This window comes from Nannospalax galili, unplaced genomic scaffold, assembly GCF_000622305.1.
Source record: "Nannospalax galili isolate Female #2095 unplaced genomic scaffold, S.galili_v1.0 scaffold996, whole genome shotgun sequence".
Lineage (NCBI taxonomy): Eukaryota > Metazoa > Chordata > Mammalia > Rodentia > Spalacidae > Nannospalax > Nannospalax galili.
Genome location: NW_008339436.1, coordinates 4,094,999 through 4,112,345, shown reverse-complemented (window position 1 = coordinate 4,112,345; position 17,347 = coordinate 4,094,999). Strand labels below are relative to the sequence as shown.

General features: G+C 43.0%; 1 protein-coding gene across 1 annotated transcript in view; it reads right to left on the bottom strand.

Annotated features, from left to right (window-relative positions):
* The window catches only part of Antxrl (ANTXR like), a 79,212-nt gene that overhangs the window by 37,802 nt on the left and 24,063 nt on the right, over window positions 1-17,347 (bottom strand). The window contains exon 11 of the mRNA XM_029564054.1: window positions 10,800-11,086. Within this exon, the coding sequence (XP_029419914.1) occupies window positions 10,800-11,086 (287 nt within the window). The remainder of the gene's footprint in view (window positions 1-10,799; window positions 11,087-17,347) is intronic.

Here is a 17,347-nt window from a genome sequence, read left to right as displayed (position 1 = left end):
ATTATTGAATATGTCAATTGTGTTGTAATGATATGCTTCTTCTAAGTATGTTGTTATTAAATAAATCATTTTTAAAAATTAAAAAAAAAAACTGGAAAAAAAAATGACCATGCTACCAAAAGCGACCTATAAATTCAATGCAAAGCCAATCAAAATCCCTAGGACATTATTCACTGAATCAGAAAAAAAATCCTAAAATTCAAAGCAATCCTGAGCACAAAGAACAATGCTGGGACAATCACCATACCAGATCTCAAATTATATTATAGCACTACTGTTTGAAAAGGACAAAAAAAAAAAAAACCCAAAACAAAAAAAAAGTCCAGATTTACCAATAAACTAACATCTCTTTTAAAAAAAGATTTTTTTATGGGGCTGGAGAGTTGTCTCAGCAGTTAAGAGCACTGGCTGTTCTTGCAGAGGACCCAGGATTGATTCCTAGCACCCACATGATGGCTAACAACTGTCCATAAGTCCATAACTCCAGTTCCAGGGGATCTGACACCCTCTTCTGACATCCTCAGGCATTGCACAACATGGGTGCACTTACATACATGCAGGCAATACACTCATAAAAATATATTAAAAAAACATTTTTATGAGTATATTGTCTGTAAGTATGTAAGTATGTAATTTCAGTCATGTTGTGAATACCTGTGGAGGCCAGAAGAGGGCATGCAATTCCCTTGGAATTGGAGTTACGGATACTTGTTAGCCACTATATCGGTGCTGGGAACCAAACCCAGGTCCTCTATAAGTGCAGCCAGTGCTCTATTATTTTTTTTTTTTTGGAGGGGTCGGGAACAGCAGGATTTATTGAACTTGCTAGCATTTTTCCAGAAATAATTTGAAGGTTACATAAAAAATATATACAATGAAGTTTAAGGGGGGAAAATAGGAATAAGAAATCAAAGACCAAAGAATTTTCCAACATGGGGTCAACTTTGGTGGAATAATGAAGGTTTCCATTAGCTCTGTTCTTTCTTTCTTTTTTTTCTTTAAAATCCTAATGAGCTGCAACTGACCTGCAACCACTACCACTTCCCCCAAAGGCTAGCTCCTATAGCTTTGGAGAGCACTCTGAAGGTGCCAAGGGAAAACATCAATGGATGATCCAACACCAGCTTCAAATAACCACATCAGTTGCCAGCACAGCATATGTGATTGGTGCAGTAGTTGCACTCTTATCTTGGGGGGCAATCAACAACTACCTAATTTGACTAAATGCCCACTCAAAGGGAGAAAGCTCCAGTGTGGTAATGTAAACCTAACCTAATACACATGGCTGGAGTGGCCATAGAAAACACCAACACTGTCACATCGTTAGACTAATGTGATTTCTTACTATGTGCAAAATATGTATCCTTATATTTACAGACAAATATCCCAGTCACCAGTCATAAAAGAAGCTCATTTTTGCACCAGTCAGAGACTATTAATCAAGTACCACAACTGGTCACACACAGACATTGTCTATGAATTGCCCAGGCCTAAGTGACACATCTACAGTGCAACCTCTACACCTAAGACTCATGGAACATAGACCAGGGATAATGAAGAGGACACTAATGAATCTATCAGCACTCAATAATGAAGCTTCCTCAGGCAGAGGAGGGCCAGGAACACATAAGGTAACAAATAGCCAAAGTGGAGAGATGAAGAGTCTGCTGAATGCTGGTCCTTGGATAGGATTGCTTTATTAAACTTCTCCCACCCAAGGCTCAGGGACCATCTCGGAAGAGGGGGCAGAAAGATTGTAAGACCCAGGGAGGAGGTGCATGACCATTTGGAAACAGAGTCCTGCAAGCTCCTGGGAATTTGCTCATATGATTCTATGGCAATGGTGTCAGCATATACCAGGCCCATGCAAACTCAAGCAGACAATAACCCAGCATAGAACTGGGAAAATGAACAGTAGACCTCAATCTTATCTGAAGGAACATTGGCAACTGATTGCTGCTAGATGAAGAACGGATTTTCCTAAAACAGGGGACTTTAGATAGGCTGACTAGACTTAGTGGATGGACTTGCACTGGGGAACAGCTGGGGAAACTGACAACCCAGTGGGCCTAAACAGGGATGACAGTATATAGGCTCAGGTGGGGGTGTGCGCTATGGAAGGGTGCCCGTGCGGATGGGGGTATAAAGATCATTAAGATTGTTTGAGCTGTTCTGTATGAAATACACAAAAAAGTCAATAAAAAGAAAAAAATCAGAAAGAACACAAATTAATGACCAATGGTACAACCCAAGAATCTGGAAAAGCAAGAACAAGCCAAAACCAAAACCAACAGATGAGAAGAAATAACAAAAATCAGAGTGGAAATCAATGAAATAGAAACAAAGAAGACAGTACAAAGAATTAATGAATTTAAGAGTTGGTTCTTTGAAAAGATAAGCAAGATAGACAGACCCTTAGCTCAGCTAACCCAAAGAAAGAAAGAAGGAGCAAAATCAAAGGATGAAAGGGGCAACATCTCAACAGACCCCCAAAAGATCCAGAACATTATAAGGAAATACTTTAAAAACCTATACTCTTTAAACTAGAAATCTAAAAGAAATGGACTAATTTTCAAATTCAATGGAACCACCAAGAGCTTAAACTAAGAAGCGATGAAAAACTTAAATAGACCCATAACAAGGAACTCAAAACAGTAATACAAAGCCTCCTGACAAAAAAAGTCCAGGCCCAGATGGATTCACAACAGAATATTACCAAATCTTCAAAGAATATCTACAGCCAATACTATTTAAATTATTCAAGAACATATAAATAGTGAGAACTCCCAAACTCCTTCTCCGAAGCCAGTATTACTCTAATACCAAACCAGGTAAAGACACAAAAATGAAAAAGAAAATTACAGGCACATTATCCTCAATGAACATAGATTCAAAAAAATCTCAGTAAAATGCTCACAAATCACATACACATCCAAAAATCACCCACCATAATCAAGTAGGGTTTGTTCCAGCGTTGGTTCAGTATACTTGTCAATAAATGTAATGCCATATATATATGCATATTTAAAGAAAAAAATCACATGATCATCTCAATAGATGCAATAGATGCAGAAAAGGCCTTCAAAAATCCAACATGCATTCATAATAAAGGTTCTAGAGGGAATTGGACTGGATAGAATATAGTTCATTGTAATTAAGGCTATATACCCACAGCTAACATCGTTCTAAATGGAGAAAAACCGGAAGCATTCCCATTAAAATCAGCAACCAGGCAAGGTTGTCCACTATTCCCACTCTTTTTCAATATAGTGATTGAAACTCTTGGTAGAGCAATAAGACAAGAGAAGGAAATTATTGGAATACTAATTGGAAAAGAAGAGTTCAAATTATCCCTATTTGCAAATGATATACATAAGAGATCCCCCAAATTCTACCAGAAAACCTCTGGAAATGATCAACACTTTCAGCAAAGTGGCAGGATACAAAATTAATTTACAAAAATCAGCAGCCTTCTTATATACCAATAACGATCATTCAGAGAAAGAGTTCATGGAAACACTCCCATTCAGAATAGCCTCAAAAATATCTAGGACTAAACCTAACCAAAGATATTAAAGACCTCTACAATGAAAACTAAATCTGTGAAAAAAGAGACTGAGGAAGACACAAGGAGATGGAAAAACCTCCTGTGCTCATGGATGGTGGAATTAATATTATGAAAATGACCATCCTACAAAAAAACAATTTATAGCTTCCATGCAATACCAATCAAAATCAGCTATGAATCCTGAAAGCTACAATAACAACAGGCTTCACAAATATGACCCATTGGTGCAATAGTGGCATGAATATTTTGGGATTAACCAACCATACCTGATACTATTATCTGGGCCATGAACCTGTAGCTAGACAGGTCACAGACCATAGAGGGCAACCTATTACTGTCATTCTGCTAAATAGACATAGTATTAAACTGACTCATAATGACTTATTGTTATACTCCTAGATTAGTGTGTCTCTCAACTCTCACCAGAGAAGGTTCTTACAGTGGATGGCAATTAACACAGAGACCCACAAATGATCAGTGTGCAGAAAATAAGAGACCATAGAGTGCTCAGCCCTAAATGGGATGCCTATATCAAACCCTTTCCTCCCAAGACTCAAGGATCATTGTGGAATAGGGGGCGGAAAGATTGTAAGAGCCAGAGGAGGTAGAGGAATACAAGGAAACTGTGTTGTTTGGATACCACAGGGTAGTTGCACATATCAACTCATAGTGTCTATGACCACATGCCCAAGACCTATGCAAACCCAAAGCAGACAGGGTTGCACATGGGTGGGGGAGCTGAGGAGAAAGCTGCAGCGCTAGCTGAGCACATATTGGCACATTTGATGGATTCTTGGAAAAAAGTCAGTTTTCCTTATTGGTGTGTCACTTGATAGGTTGACCAGACTCCAAGGGATAGACCCACACCCAAGAGCACTTGGGAAACACAGATTAGACTGGACAGGACTTTAAGAAGAAAAACAATAATTGAGGACTTGAAGTGGCGGGTAATAAGGTCAGGGTAGAGGGATAAGGGGGTCTGAATATGAACAAAATACATTGTGTGAAATTATCAAATCAATAAAAATGTTTTAAAAAGTAATACAAGGGGCTGGAGAGATGGCTCAGCGGTTAAGAGCACTGACTGCTCTTGCAGAGGACCCAGGTTCAATTTCTAGCACCCACATGACGGCTATGAACCATCCTTAACTCTAGTTCCAGGGGAATCCAAAGCTCTCTTCTGATCTCCACGGCATTGCACGACATGGGTACACCCACATACATGCAGGCAATATACTCATACACATAAAATAAAAATAATAATAAAAATAAAATATTAAAAAAAGTAAAACAAAACAGTAACCTTTAAAAAACAGAAACAAGCCAGGCATGATGGTGCACGCCTTTAAGCCCAGCACTTGGGAGGCAAAGGCAGGCAAATCTTTGTGAACTCAAGGCCAGCCTGGTCTACTTAGTGAGTTCCAGAACAGCTGGGGCTGCAGGGAGACCCTGTCTCAAAAAGACAAAACGAAACAAAACAAAACAAAACAAAAAACTCAAAAAAAAACCCCAGAAACAAAGACTAACCAACAAAATCCTTGGAATATGCTTACCCACAGAAGTGAAAGGCCTCTACAATGAACATTTTCAAAGACTGAAAAAAATATTGAGGAAGACACTAAACACGGAAAGTCTGTCCATGCTCGTGGATTGGAAGACTTAATGTTGTCAGAATGAACAGCCTGTTAAAAGCATTCTACAAATGCAATGCAATCTCTGTGAAAATTCTAATACCACTTTTTTCCCACAGAAATATGAAGAAACTTAAAATTCATATGGAGGCATTAAAAAACTGGATAGCCAAAACAATCCTGAGCAAAAAGAATATTTCCAGAGATATCATCATGCTTGTTTTCAAGTTATACTACAGAACCGTAGTTACAAAATCTAGAACAGAACTGGCACAAAACAAGACACACAGATCAATGGAATACAATAGAGGACTCATATTATCCCTGAATCTGTAGCCATCTGAGTTTTTTATAAAGATGCCAAAAATATGCCTTGGAGAAGGGCAGCTGTTAGCAAATGGTGCTGGGAAAACTGGATATCTATACGTAGAGGAATGAAACTATAGATCCACATCTCTCACTTTTCACACAGATCCACTCCAAATGGGCATGAGACCTTAATGTAGGACCTGAAACTGAAACTTCTAATGGGAAAAGTTAAGAAAACAGTATAAGATCTAGGAATTCATAAGGGCTTTCTGAATAAGAGCCTCATTTCTCAGTAAATAAAGCCAACAATCAACAAATGGTATTTCATGAAATTAAAAAACTTCTAAATAGCAAATGAAAAATGAAATAGTTAATTGAGTGAAAAGACAGCTCCAAAATGGGAGAAAATCTTTGCTTGCGTACATATGATAGAGAATTAATCATGAGAGTAGACAAAGAACTAAAAGAACCTAATGAACAACAACAACAACAAAAAAAAAAACAAACAACAATAAAGGTGGGCTAAGGAGCTGAAGACAGAATTCTCAAAAGGAACTATAAATGGTCAACCAGTATTTTAAAAAGTGTTCAACATCCTTAGCCATCGGGGAACATCAATTAAAACTGCTTTGAGACTCCATTTCACCCCAGTTAGAATGGTTATCATCAAGAAACAAATGAAAGCAAATGCTGGAGAGGATACGGAGAAAGGGGAGTCCTTATTCACTGTTGGTGAGAACATAAACTGGTACAGATGCTAAGGAAATCAGTGTGGGGTTTCTAAATAAATAAATTAGTAAAAAATAAACAATACCACCACAAGACCCAGCGATACTGCTTCTGAATGTATACCCTGTGCTGGACAGCTTTAGTTGTCAACTTGACACACCAGGGTAGAGGGAGCCTCAGCTGGGGATTTGCCTCCATTGGACTGGATTGTGGCCATGTCTGTGGGGTATTTTCTTGATTTTTGAGTGATGTGGGAGGGCCCAGTCTACTTTGGGCGGTGCCACCCTTCATCAGGTTATTCTATATTATATAAAAAAGCAGGCTGAGCATGGGCAGGACCAACCTAGTAAGTGGCATTCCTCCAAGGCCTGTGCTTCAGCTCCTGCCTCTAGGATCCTGCCCTGAGTTCTATATTGGATTCCCTCAGTGATGAACTGTGATTAGGATGTGTGAGCCAAATAAACCCTTTCCTCCCCAAGTTGTTATTGGTCAGAGTGTTTTGTCACAGCAATTGAAGGCAAGCTAGAACACATCCAAAGGATTCTGTATCCTTCTACATGCTTAGTTATTACTGTTCTAGTCACAATAGCAAGGAAATAGAATTAGTCCAGATGTTCATCAACGGAATGGTTAATGAAAACATGTTACATATACACAATGGAATTTTATTCCATCATAAAGTTGAAATTATGGTTAGCCCCATCAACAGTCTTGCCACTATTGCACCAGTAGAAACAGCTTGCCCGACGGGTGAGCATTATAGCATGCAGGGCCCAACACTGTAAAGCAATTTATACCTTTCCTCTCACAGCATAACTTCAGGACTATTAAAGCCAGTCATTAGGGAGAGAGTTTCCTGGCCAGGTCAAGATTGATTTCTCTGTGTCCTGCAACCAAAGTATATAGTGTCTTCAGCAACAGGGTCTTATCACCTAGTTATGGTGGGCAGCTAAGAGCAATGACAAAAGCCTGCATTGTTTGGGGTGTTTCTAGGGCCTCTCTGACCAATAACTCATAAGAAGTAACCCATGACCTGTGTTGAGATTTTCATCCAGTAACCCATGTTCTTCACCAGTGTGGGCTACCTCTTGTCTAAGCTCTTCAAAAAAAATTTTAGAGGTCTGGAGAGATGGCTCAGTGGTTAAGAGCACTGGCTATTCTTACAGAAAACCCAGAGAACATAGGAGCTAACAACCATCTGTAACTCATACAGTTCCAGGGGATCTGATGCCCTTATCTGACCTCCGTGAGCATTGCACGACATGGATGCACTTATCTACATGCAGGCAATAAGCACACACATAAAATAAAAATACACTCATACACATAAAATAAAAATAATAACTAAAGACTAAAAATTTTTTTGGCTTACAAACTACTGTGATTTCATAAGGCCTCTTCATATATCGTTAGTTTTGGTTAACTTGCCCCCTGCTCCTCCATTTTCCCACCCACCTGCCCGTTTCCTCCCTGTGCTTCCACATTTGCAGGAAAATGGAGAAAATTGAAAAAATATTATGTTAAGTGAGATAGTAGATCCTAGTTTCTAATTTTATATATACAAGGCTAGAATCTCATAAACTTAAAACCTTCTATATAGAAAAGCTATTCAAGTGGGAAGACATTATACAGAATGGGAAGAAATCTTTGCCTCTCCCTATGGGACAGTTTGTATACAGCCTGGGAAGTAAAGGGGCTCATAAGAGGGGAAAAGGAAGCTTTAAGGGGAGGGCAGTGGAACCTATGTATCCATGTGACATGAAAATAGAAGGGAATGGGAAAGAAGTAGAATACTGAGAATGGAAAGGTGGGGGTGGGTGGGGGAGGGGAGTAGGTAGGGGAGGGTCAACCTAAATTAATGATGTGTGAAAAAGCCTTAAGGAAATTTAATACTTAGTAAGCTAATTAAAAAGTGAAATAAGGGGCTGGAGAGAGTGGTTGAGAACACAGGTTGTTCTTACAGAAGACCTGGGTTCAAATCCTAGCACCCACATGGCAGCTAACAACTGTAACTCCAGTCCCTGAGGATCCAACAGGCTCTTCTGACCTCTGTGAGCATTACACACACGGGTGCACTTACCTACATGCAGGTAATACACACATATCCATAAAATAAAAATTTAAAAAGTGAAATAAAGCCAGGCATGAAGGCACACCCTCAATCCCAGCACTCAGAAGGCAGAGGCAGCCAGATCTTTTGAGTTCAAGGCCAGCCTGGTCTACATAGTGAGTTCCAGGCCATCTGGGACTGCTACTATCTCAAAAAGACCAAAAAAAAAAAAAAAGGGAAAATACAAATTTCAAAAATAAGTAAGTTTAAAGGGAGATACCCTGCATGCATTCATAGCCTGAGCCATAGGCTATTAAATGATGAGCCCCATGCTAAAGGTGGTCTATCCCTCTATGGATTACTGGCCAGGGAGGCCCCTAAGCCCTGCCCCCAAGGTACACAGGCAATTGCCACTGCTCTTAGTTGCCCACAAAAACTAGATGCTAAGACCTTACTACTGAAGATATCAGACAGAGAAATCAAGCAGGACCTGGGTTTGAAGCTTCCTCCTTGATGGCTAGCCCTCATAGTGGGGTAAGTGCTATGCTGACTGCTGGGGGAAATTGACATCAACACTCTTACTTAACAGTAGAACCTGCATTCAACACTACCAATGGCCAGTCAAACCTGTGAAATAGAGGCAAATCTACTATGGGGTAACCAATTGTTTTGTGGTTGGATGTGAGGCCCATTCAATCAGAATTCCACAACAGGGAATTCACATCTGATCCTGATCCTGTAAAACCCATTCAGAAGCCAGAGGCTGAGACAGTGTAGGCCTTAGTGGGGAAGCTACTGTTGTTTTGCTAAATGGGCATGATGTGTCCATTATATCTTCTAAATGACTACATTTATGCCCATTGATTTTTGCCACTATAAACCTTGGTCAGAGAACCTTCTTTTTGCAATGAGCAGAAAGCACTAACTGCAGAGGCACATAAGTGGTCGCTGTGATGAAAATAAGTGACTGTTGAGTTCTGAGACAAAAGTGAGGCATCTGTAACACTGTCCTCCAGGTTCAGGAACTATCATAGAAGAAGGGCAGGATAAATATAAGAGCTGAAAAAGGGGTTGGGGAGTGGTATGGAACACTGATTTCTGGGCATGATGTGGCTATTGTACTCTTGAACTCACAGCAGCTGTGATTACGTTCACAAGATCTCCACAAGATTTGGGCCCATCAACACCCTGCCATGAAAGGGGGAGGAGCTCATGGGGCCTCATTCCTCCAAGATCTAATTGCAGTTAATGGTCGCTGGGAGTGGGGACACATTCTCTTCAGTGGTACAGCCACTGGTAAGGTGCCTATGCTCCTATAAACAACTTCTCACCCATGACGCTATAAGCAACCTAATAGAACTCACTGAGTCATTTAAAAACAAGACTTGAGGTGCTGGAGAGATGGCTCAGTGGTTAAGGGCATCAGCTGATCTTGCAGAGGACATGGGTTCTGTTCCCAGCACACATACAATGGCTAACAACTGTCCATAACTCCAGTTCCAGGTGATCTGACATACTCTTGTGGCTTCTGAGGGCATTATATGCATGTACTACACTACATACATGTAGACAAAACATTCATACACATAAAATAAAAATTAAAAAATTAAAGGCATGAAAGTAGAAGGTGCCCTAGGCAGGAAAGAAAAGGGGATCAGTTGGAATGGGAGGGATATGAGGTGGGATAATGGGAGTATGATGCAAATACATTATGTACAGGTAATCAAATAAAAGAGAAAAATACAAGTCAAATGACTAAAATCAGGAGATGAGGTTATAAACACTGCCAATTTTATAGAAATTAAATAAGTCCATACTGCAACCATTTATAAGCCAAGAAATTGGATACTTAGATGAAACAGGCGAGCACCTCACCCAGGACACCAGTAGGAAAGCCCTGGACTTCTCTGCAGCCCGGAATGTTTGAAGTGTGCCAGTGTGCAGAGGAAGGAAGGCTGGGAAGCCCATCAGATTTGGTTTAGTGGGCACAAAATCCACCCCAGTCCAGTGAGAGGCGTTGAGAAAAAAGTCCAGGCCACCTATCTCAGATCGGTTTCCATTTTCTCCCCTGACAGCCAGGAATGTAAGAGCCAGCCCAGCCTACCCACCACACAGACATAGCAGGCTCCTCACAGCGGAGAGACTAACCATAGTGTTCCTTGGGAGGCAGGAAGAAGCTGAATCCTTAGGCAGTTAAACAAAGGCCACTTTGAGCAGCAAGGCTGGGAGAGTGCCCACAGGCGTGGCAATCTTTGCAGAGCCTCTTTGTGGCTGCCCATGTGACTGAGAAGGCTGCTCCTAATGGCCTCGGGTGAGGGGCATGATCACCCAGGGTCAAGGTGCTGGGAACAGAGCCACCTGTGTTTGGCCTCCCTGCTTCAGAAAATACGTCAGTCACAGAGGTTTGTGGCCTGGCATCTGATCACAGTAACCTGGCCCGTCCTCCTGCAGAGGCTGACCTACCCATGATCCCCCAAGGGCTGCCTGGTGACAGTGCAGGAGCTTAACTCACTTGTCCAACACGAAGTAGAGGTCGAAAATACCCTGACAATTTGATCTTTCTTGCCCCTGGCGAAAATTCTGCCGAGTTTGTTGGACCTGGTGGCTGTTGGAACTTCTAAAGCCTTTGCCCAGACGGTGGAATAGTCTCCAGCCAGGGCGGTGGTATCGGGAGTTCCCGGCTCTAAAAATGGGTGGAGGCAGCAGCAGCAGTAGCAGAAAAAATGCAGAGCAGGGCATGCTGGGATTGGGGAACCCCACTGTCTCAACTGTTCTTATGATCGGGCTAGCTCTTGGACGCTGGTGCAAGGTCACATATAGGGTGAATGACAGCCACCTCTGGCCTCCTGCTACCTCTGCCTGTACCCAGGGGTTGAGGACTCCAGCTCCTGTCCTACTACCAATGAGGCACTCCACCTGGTATGCTCAGAGCACAGGGACTGGGAAGGCAGCAGCTTTGGGGTGTCCCTCCACCCACTACCTACAAAGCCCTTCCCCCACCCTGGGACAGAACACTTTGGGGTTATGATGGACAGGAAGGTTGACATGGTGACTTTGTGACCTGTCCTTTGCATGCTGACAGGAGTGGCAGTCATAGGACCTTTGCGGAGGTGTCAGATGAAGCCTCCTTGTCCCCCACCTCAGCCCCCTCACAGATTCTTAGGGACCACCCAAAGGAACTCAGGTATTAACTGAGAAGGTAGTGAGTTCACTGGTCACCGTGGGTGAGGTGGCCCAGGCACAAAGGGGTCAATATGTGGAAAATGGGAGGTCATTTGTGGGTTCTGGAATCAGTCAGGCAATGTCTGGTTCTAGAAGATGGAGACTATGCTATGCCCAAGACCTCTGTGATTGGGAACAGTTCAGCTACCCACTGCCACAGAACAAGCTTCCCAACCTTGATGGCTTAACCCAGAACCATTTTATTATGCTTTCAAGTTAAATGAGTCAGGCTGTCAGGGAGGACGGAAAGGGAGGGTCCCCAGGCCTGGACTCTTTGCAAGTCTTGAGCCACTGCTCAAGGACTTGCATGATGGGTACTGGAATAGTCTGGAAGCGTCCTCACTGTCTCCTGTGGCACCTGGGCTGAGGATCTCCAAAGTCAGACTCAGCTGGAACTGTTCATGAAGCAAGCCCTAACCTGTGACCTCTCCTTGTGACTTGGGCTTCTTAGCATCAGTGGCTGTGTGGACTTTCTTTATGGAGGCTGAGTGTCAAGATAGAATATCTGCAGTGAGTGATTTGAAACTGTGGAGCCCTTTATGACATCACCTCACAAGTCACGGTGCCATTCTTGCTATCCTCCGGTCAGAGCTTCACCAAGCTGCCGAGGTTCAGAGAGAGGGGTGTGGGTGGGCTCAGACTGTTTCCCCTGCTGTGTCAGAGTTCTTGGAGCAGCACAGACAGGCGTGGTATGGGGAGATGGTGCCAGACAATTGTATTCAGAGAGATTCGGAGCCATCTGACTGTAAGGGAAGCATGTTTAGCAATACCTTGATCACTTTCCTTTGGTTTAATGTGCATGAATGTCATTGAGGATCAAACACTTTCCTCTAATAATTCTAAATATGTACGCTATAACAATGACAAGTGATAACCTTGGATCTGTAGAATTTTTGTGTTTTCTTTTGCCATTGTCTTTAAATAAGTAGTAGACTGAAACTGATCAAATGTAGCTTATTTGATCCATCACCACATTAGAGTTCTTGTCACATCCTTCAGGGTGTTTCTTATGGCTGTAGTGTTATAGTCCTTCCTACTGACTAGACATCTCACTGTGGCCTCAATCTGCATTTTATTAATTCCTGACTGGACTGGCCATCTGTGCACATGACTTGGGCATTTGTTTCCTCTGTGAAGAGCCTGTATGTGTGTGTTCCCTCTCTGATTGGGGTGTTTTATCTTTTCCTGTTGGTTCATTTACATTATGTATTCTGAACACTAAGCCTCTATCAGTTGCTGCAATTTTCTTCCAGTGTATGACTTGTCTTTTTTCTTAAAAAAAAAGGCCTAAGTTCACAGTTTTGATGCAGAATGCTGTGGTTTAGTTGAATATTCACCCAAAGGTCTGGTCCCCAGGGTAGCAGAACTGTAGCCTAGTGGGAAATCCTTATTGGGGCATGCCCTGCAAAGAGACTGTGAGACCTCCATCTCTTCTACTTCTCTTCATGGCTCATGAGGTAAGCCACTCCCACCAGATGCTGACCTGAAAGTACCACCTTTGAGAATCCTAAAGAGATGAAGCCATCGATCCCTGGGTGGGAGCTTGCAGAATGGTATCCCAAAACATGGATGGCTGAGAGACTCACGAAGGCCAACCTCTAGCTGAGAGCTGGGTGGTGCCTGCCTCTAAATCTCAGCACTCTAGAGGCAGAGGCAGATGCAGAGACAGAGGCAGGTGGATCTCTGTGAGTTCAAGGCCTGGTTTACATGTCATCATAACAAGTTCCAGACAAGCCAGGACTACACTGTCTCAAAAAAGGCAATCATGAAGGAGAGACATGGTTAGCAAGATGGTTCAGCTGGTAAAGGCACTTGTCCCCAAGTCTGAGGGCATGAGTTTGATCTCCAGAACCCACATGTGGAAGGAGATAACTGACCTCCACAATATGCCCTCTGACCTCAATATGCATGTCATGGCATGCAAGTGCCCAAATATATAACACAAACCCACAAATAAATGTGGTGTGTGCATATTCATGTGTGTGCATACGTGCATATAAATGCACATGCACATGTGTGCATTTGTGTGGAGGCCGGGGGTGAGGGGACCCAATAAGAACAATCAATGTTAGAGTCACATCGTTTTCCTTCTATAGGGTTTTCCATCTTAACTAGATGAAGTGGATGCAGGCCGGAGTAGGGCTTGAGGTGGAGCTTTGGAGGACATTCTTTTTTCATGACTTACTTGCATACCTTTGCTTGATGTATGTGACAAGGTGACCTTCCTGGAGGTCCTGGGTAGCAGGCAGAGCTCTTCGGCAGGTTCATCTCTTCCTCTTTTTCTTCCTCCTTAGTCTTCACTGTTACTAAATCTTTCTTTCTTCCTTGTTCTCTTTGCTATTATTTTACCTTTGTCTTTCCTTTTCTATCCCCTTCTCATTACTATTATTATTATTGCTATATTTCTCTCTCCCTCCTCCGTTTCCCCTCCTCCGCCTCCCTTCCTCCTCATTCTTAAGACTGGACAGTGGTGCTGATGAGCATGAGGTTGGATGGGCTAGCTAATTCGGCATTTGGCAGTGTCCAGACTCACAGTGGCTCAGAAAGCTGGAATGCTGGGCTTAGTTTTGCAAATGGCATGGGGCAGGTTGGAGATTGATGCACTCAGAATGATACACACAGGTTTCCTTGGTTGTTAAAAATTAAGTGAAATTAGTGTAATAAGCCTCAGTTCATACACATGTCAGTGGCCTTTTTAAAAAAATCATGAAACAGCCTGACAGCCCATGTTCTATCCTGCTTGGAAGTCTAGATGTCCCATATTTAGTGCTGAGGAGATCTAATCACATTCTTGACTAGGAGTGCTCTAGACATTTATGAAACCAGGACCTAAGATGCTGTGATTGACAAGGATTTCCCCAGCTGTGAAGATAGACTAGTTATAGAAATTACTTTTATGTATAAAATAAAATTTTACTAGTAAAATTATAATTTTGTATTATGTGTCTGTAATCCTAACACTGTAGATGGAGAGAGGAAAGCACCTAGAGTTTGACGCCAGCTTTGGCTGCAAAGTGAGAACCCCACCCCGTCTCCAAAAATAAACAACAACAAAATACCCCCCCCCAATTAATGTCATACATTTTTGGAATTATTTTAAAATTTCAAATCAAAGTGTTTTATTTAAAATGATATACTACTGAAAAGAAGGAAATGAAGGAATAAAAAACGTTAACTCTAAAAGCAGACAAAGATCAGTACTTTAAGCACTCTCAAAGAAACCATCATGAGATCAAATTGACTTGAACAGGATGGAGAGACAATGGGCGGAATCATACACATGGCCTTACATGGGGTACATTCAGGAGCCCTGATATGTAAAGGACACAACAGAAACACTCATAGGATAGGGATGTGACTGGTGACTTACTTGTGTGTGTGAGTGTTTTACCTGCATGTATGTAACTGCATCATGTGTATGCAAAGCCCTTGGAGGCCAGAAGAGGGCATCAGAGCCCCTGAAACTGGAGGTACCACATGGGTTCTAGGAACTGAATCTGAGTCTTCTACAAGAGCAACAAGTGCTCTTAACTGCCAAACCATCTCTCTAGCCTCAACTTTTTTGAATATTGATTTGTGTGTCCCTTGCTGGAGATCGCAGAGCATCCTCCCTGCCCTCTGACCTGGCCCTGGAGCTGAGATCAGTGAGAGACCTTCTCTGTCCTTCATCAGTGCCCAGGGTCAGCAAGCACATGGAAAGCTGAGGTCATGATAGGGAAGAGACGGTCCTCCTTGAAGTACAGGTGGCAAGACCACTAGGGCCCTCTGAGGCCGTGCATTCCAACTCACAGGGAGGCAGCCAGGGACTCAGGAAGCTGAGGTTAGATATGCAGGAAACTGGGAGTCTGGCCAGGGGATATAGCTCAACTCTTGTGTATTGACCACAGTAAAGAAGACCATACCATCTCAGCCATCTACAGGAGTGAGACTGGTGTCAGTGAAGCCCCTCCACTCCCACTGAATCCTTGAGGGGGCCTTCAGTCACTGAGAGGAGCCCAGGAAGGCTCAGCCTGCCAGCCCCTTTAGATGCTGCCTGGCATAGAAGCTATACACAGAGGGACACAAAGTAGCTCGCTTGAAGGAACTGTCCACCCCTGTGGTCAGATGCCTCCTGGGCCTTCTGTATGGAGTGCTTGTTTAGTCTGTGTTGAGGCCACTCATTACTTTGTCCATTCTGGCTCATTCTGACTCTTCAGGGGCAGCTTCACATGATCCAAGAAATGCTCAGTAATGGGGGTGTTATTATGTTGGCCTTGGATAAGAATCACCTCTGTCCACTTTGGTTTAGGAACACTTCAATCTAAGTCTTGCTTTCTGAAATTATCCCACCTGTCACAAAGACTTGGGAGTCAAAGTGGGGTAGATAATGAAACAAACTGCAGTCCCATGGCAATTCAGGTGACTGAGGGCTGCACCCCATTTCCATCTTTACTAGGTAAGAGCCTACTGATTGATGCCAAACTGGCTGAGCTAGAAAGGAGGCCAGGTGAGAGTGCCAGGGAGGGCTGGATGATGTGTGCCTTTTTTCCTGCTGACTATCACAGATTGCCTGGTGAGGGTCCCTGTGGGTGATCACGGAGGAGAGGCCCTTCTGTCTGAAGTCCTATGGCTCCTGAGAGAAGCCTTTCTCCCCTAGCTAGGTAGGTCTAGCTCCACATGATGACCAAACTACAAAGGCTTATACTGCATTCCTAAACTGACCTATGACTTTCATTGAACCAGCAAGCCTGACTGAGCTCATGCCATCCCTCTCTGTAGGGTCCCAGGGTCTCAAGAGGGGCAGAACACATGTAATATTTACATATGGAGATGGCAAGAGCTCAGGACAGGCTCCGGAGAAGTGGACCGAGCTTCATTCAGACACAGAGCTGCCACTAGGTAGAGATAGATTCACATACTCTACTTCTAAGGAGCAGATGAAGTCTCTCTTGCACCAGCAGGCTGCTTTAATTCCTTGTTTTCCCAACAGATGCCTATACTTTCCTTGCTGTCATAAGTACCATGAATGTTTATTCTCTGTGTTTCCAGAGGCTCACAGTCCTAGCACCCTTTGTAAGCTGCCAGTGGCTGTTCTGGTCACCTTGGATGACACGTTCAGGATACATACAGACTAGAGCCTGTGAGTATACTGCCAGCAAGTGTTGCTCTTTCCTGTAGGGACATCTGTAACCTTTCTCTATGGACCCCGTCCCATGGGACTATGGCTCTGCCATCTGCCAGTCAGGTTCCATGAGCCTTTGGCCTACATATAGCCTGCCCAACAATGCAGTCAGAGCTCTTAGGCCTTTATTAAAATCACTGTATGTACAAGGTCTAAAACTTCCATTCTTTGCAAAACAAAACAAAACAAAACAAAACTGTATAAAGAGTAAAAGGTTGACCAAGGGGCTAGGAAGTGGCTCAGTTGGTAAAGTGCTTGACATGTAAGTAGGAAGACCCGAGGTTGGAGTCCACCCACCTAAAGAGTCAGCCAGGTATAGTGGGACACACCTGCAGTCCCACCTCTGAAAAGAGAGGCAGGAAGATCCCTGGGGCCTCCTGGCCAGTCAGTCTAGCCATTTAGTGAGCTCTAAGTTCAGTGAGAGACCTAGTCTCAAAAATAATGTGGATATGCATAGCTAAAGGCTACATAACAAGCAACAATGCCAGATAGGAGATATCTTCTTTTGAGTTGTTGGCCAGGGTGGCCAAAGGGACTCCCAGATAGTAACCTAGCATAGAACTGGGAAAATGAATAGCAGACCCCAATCTTATCCAAAGTAATATTGACAACTGATTACTGCTAGATGAGAAACAGCTGACTCTCCTAAAACAAAGACCTCTAGATAGGCTGACTAG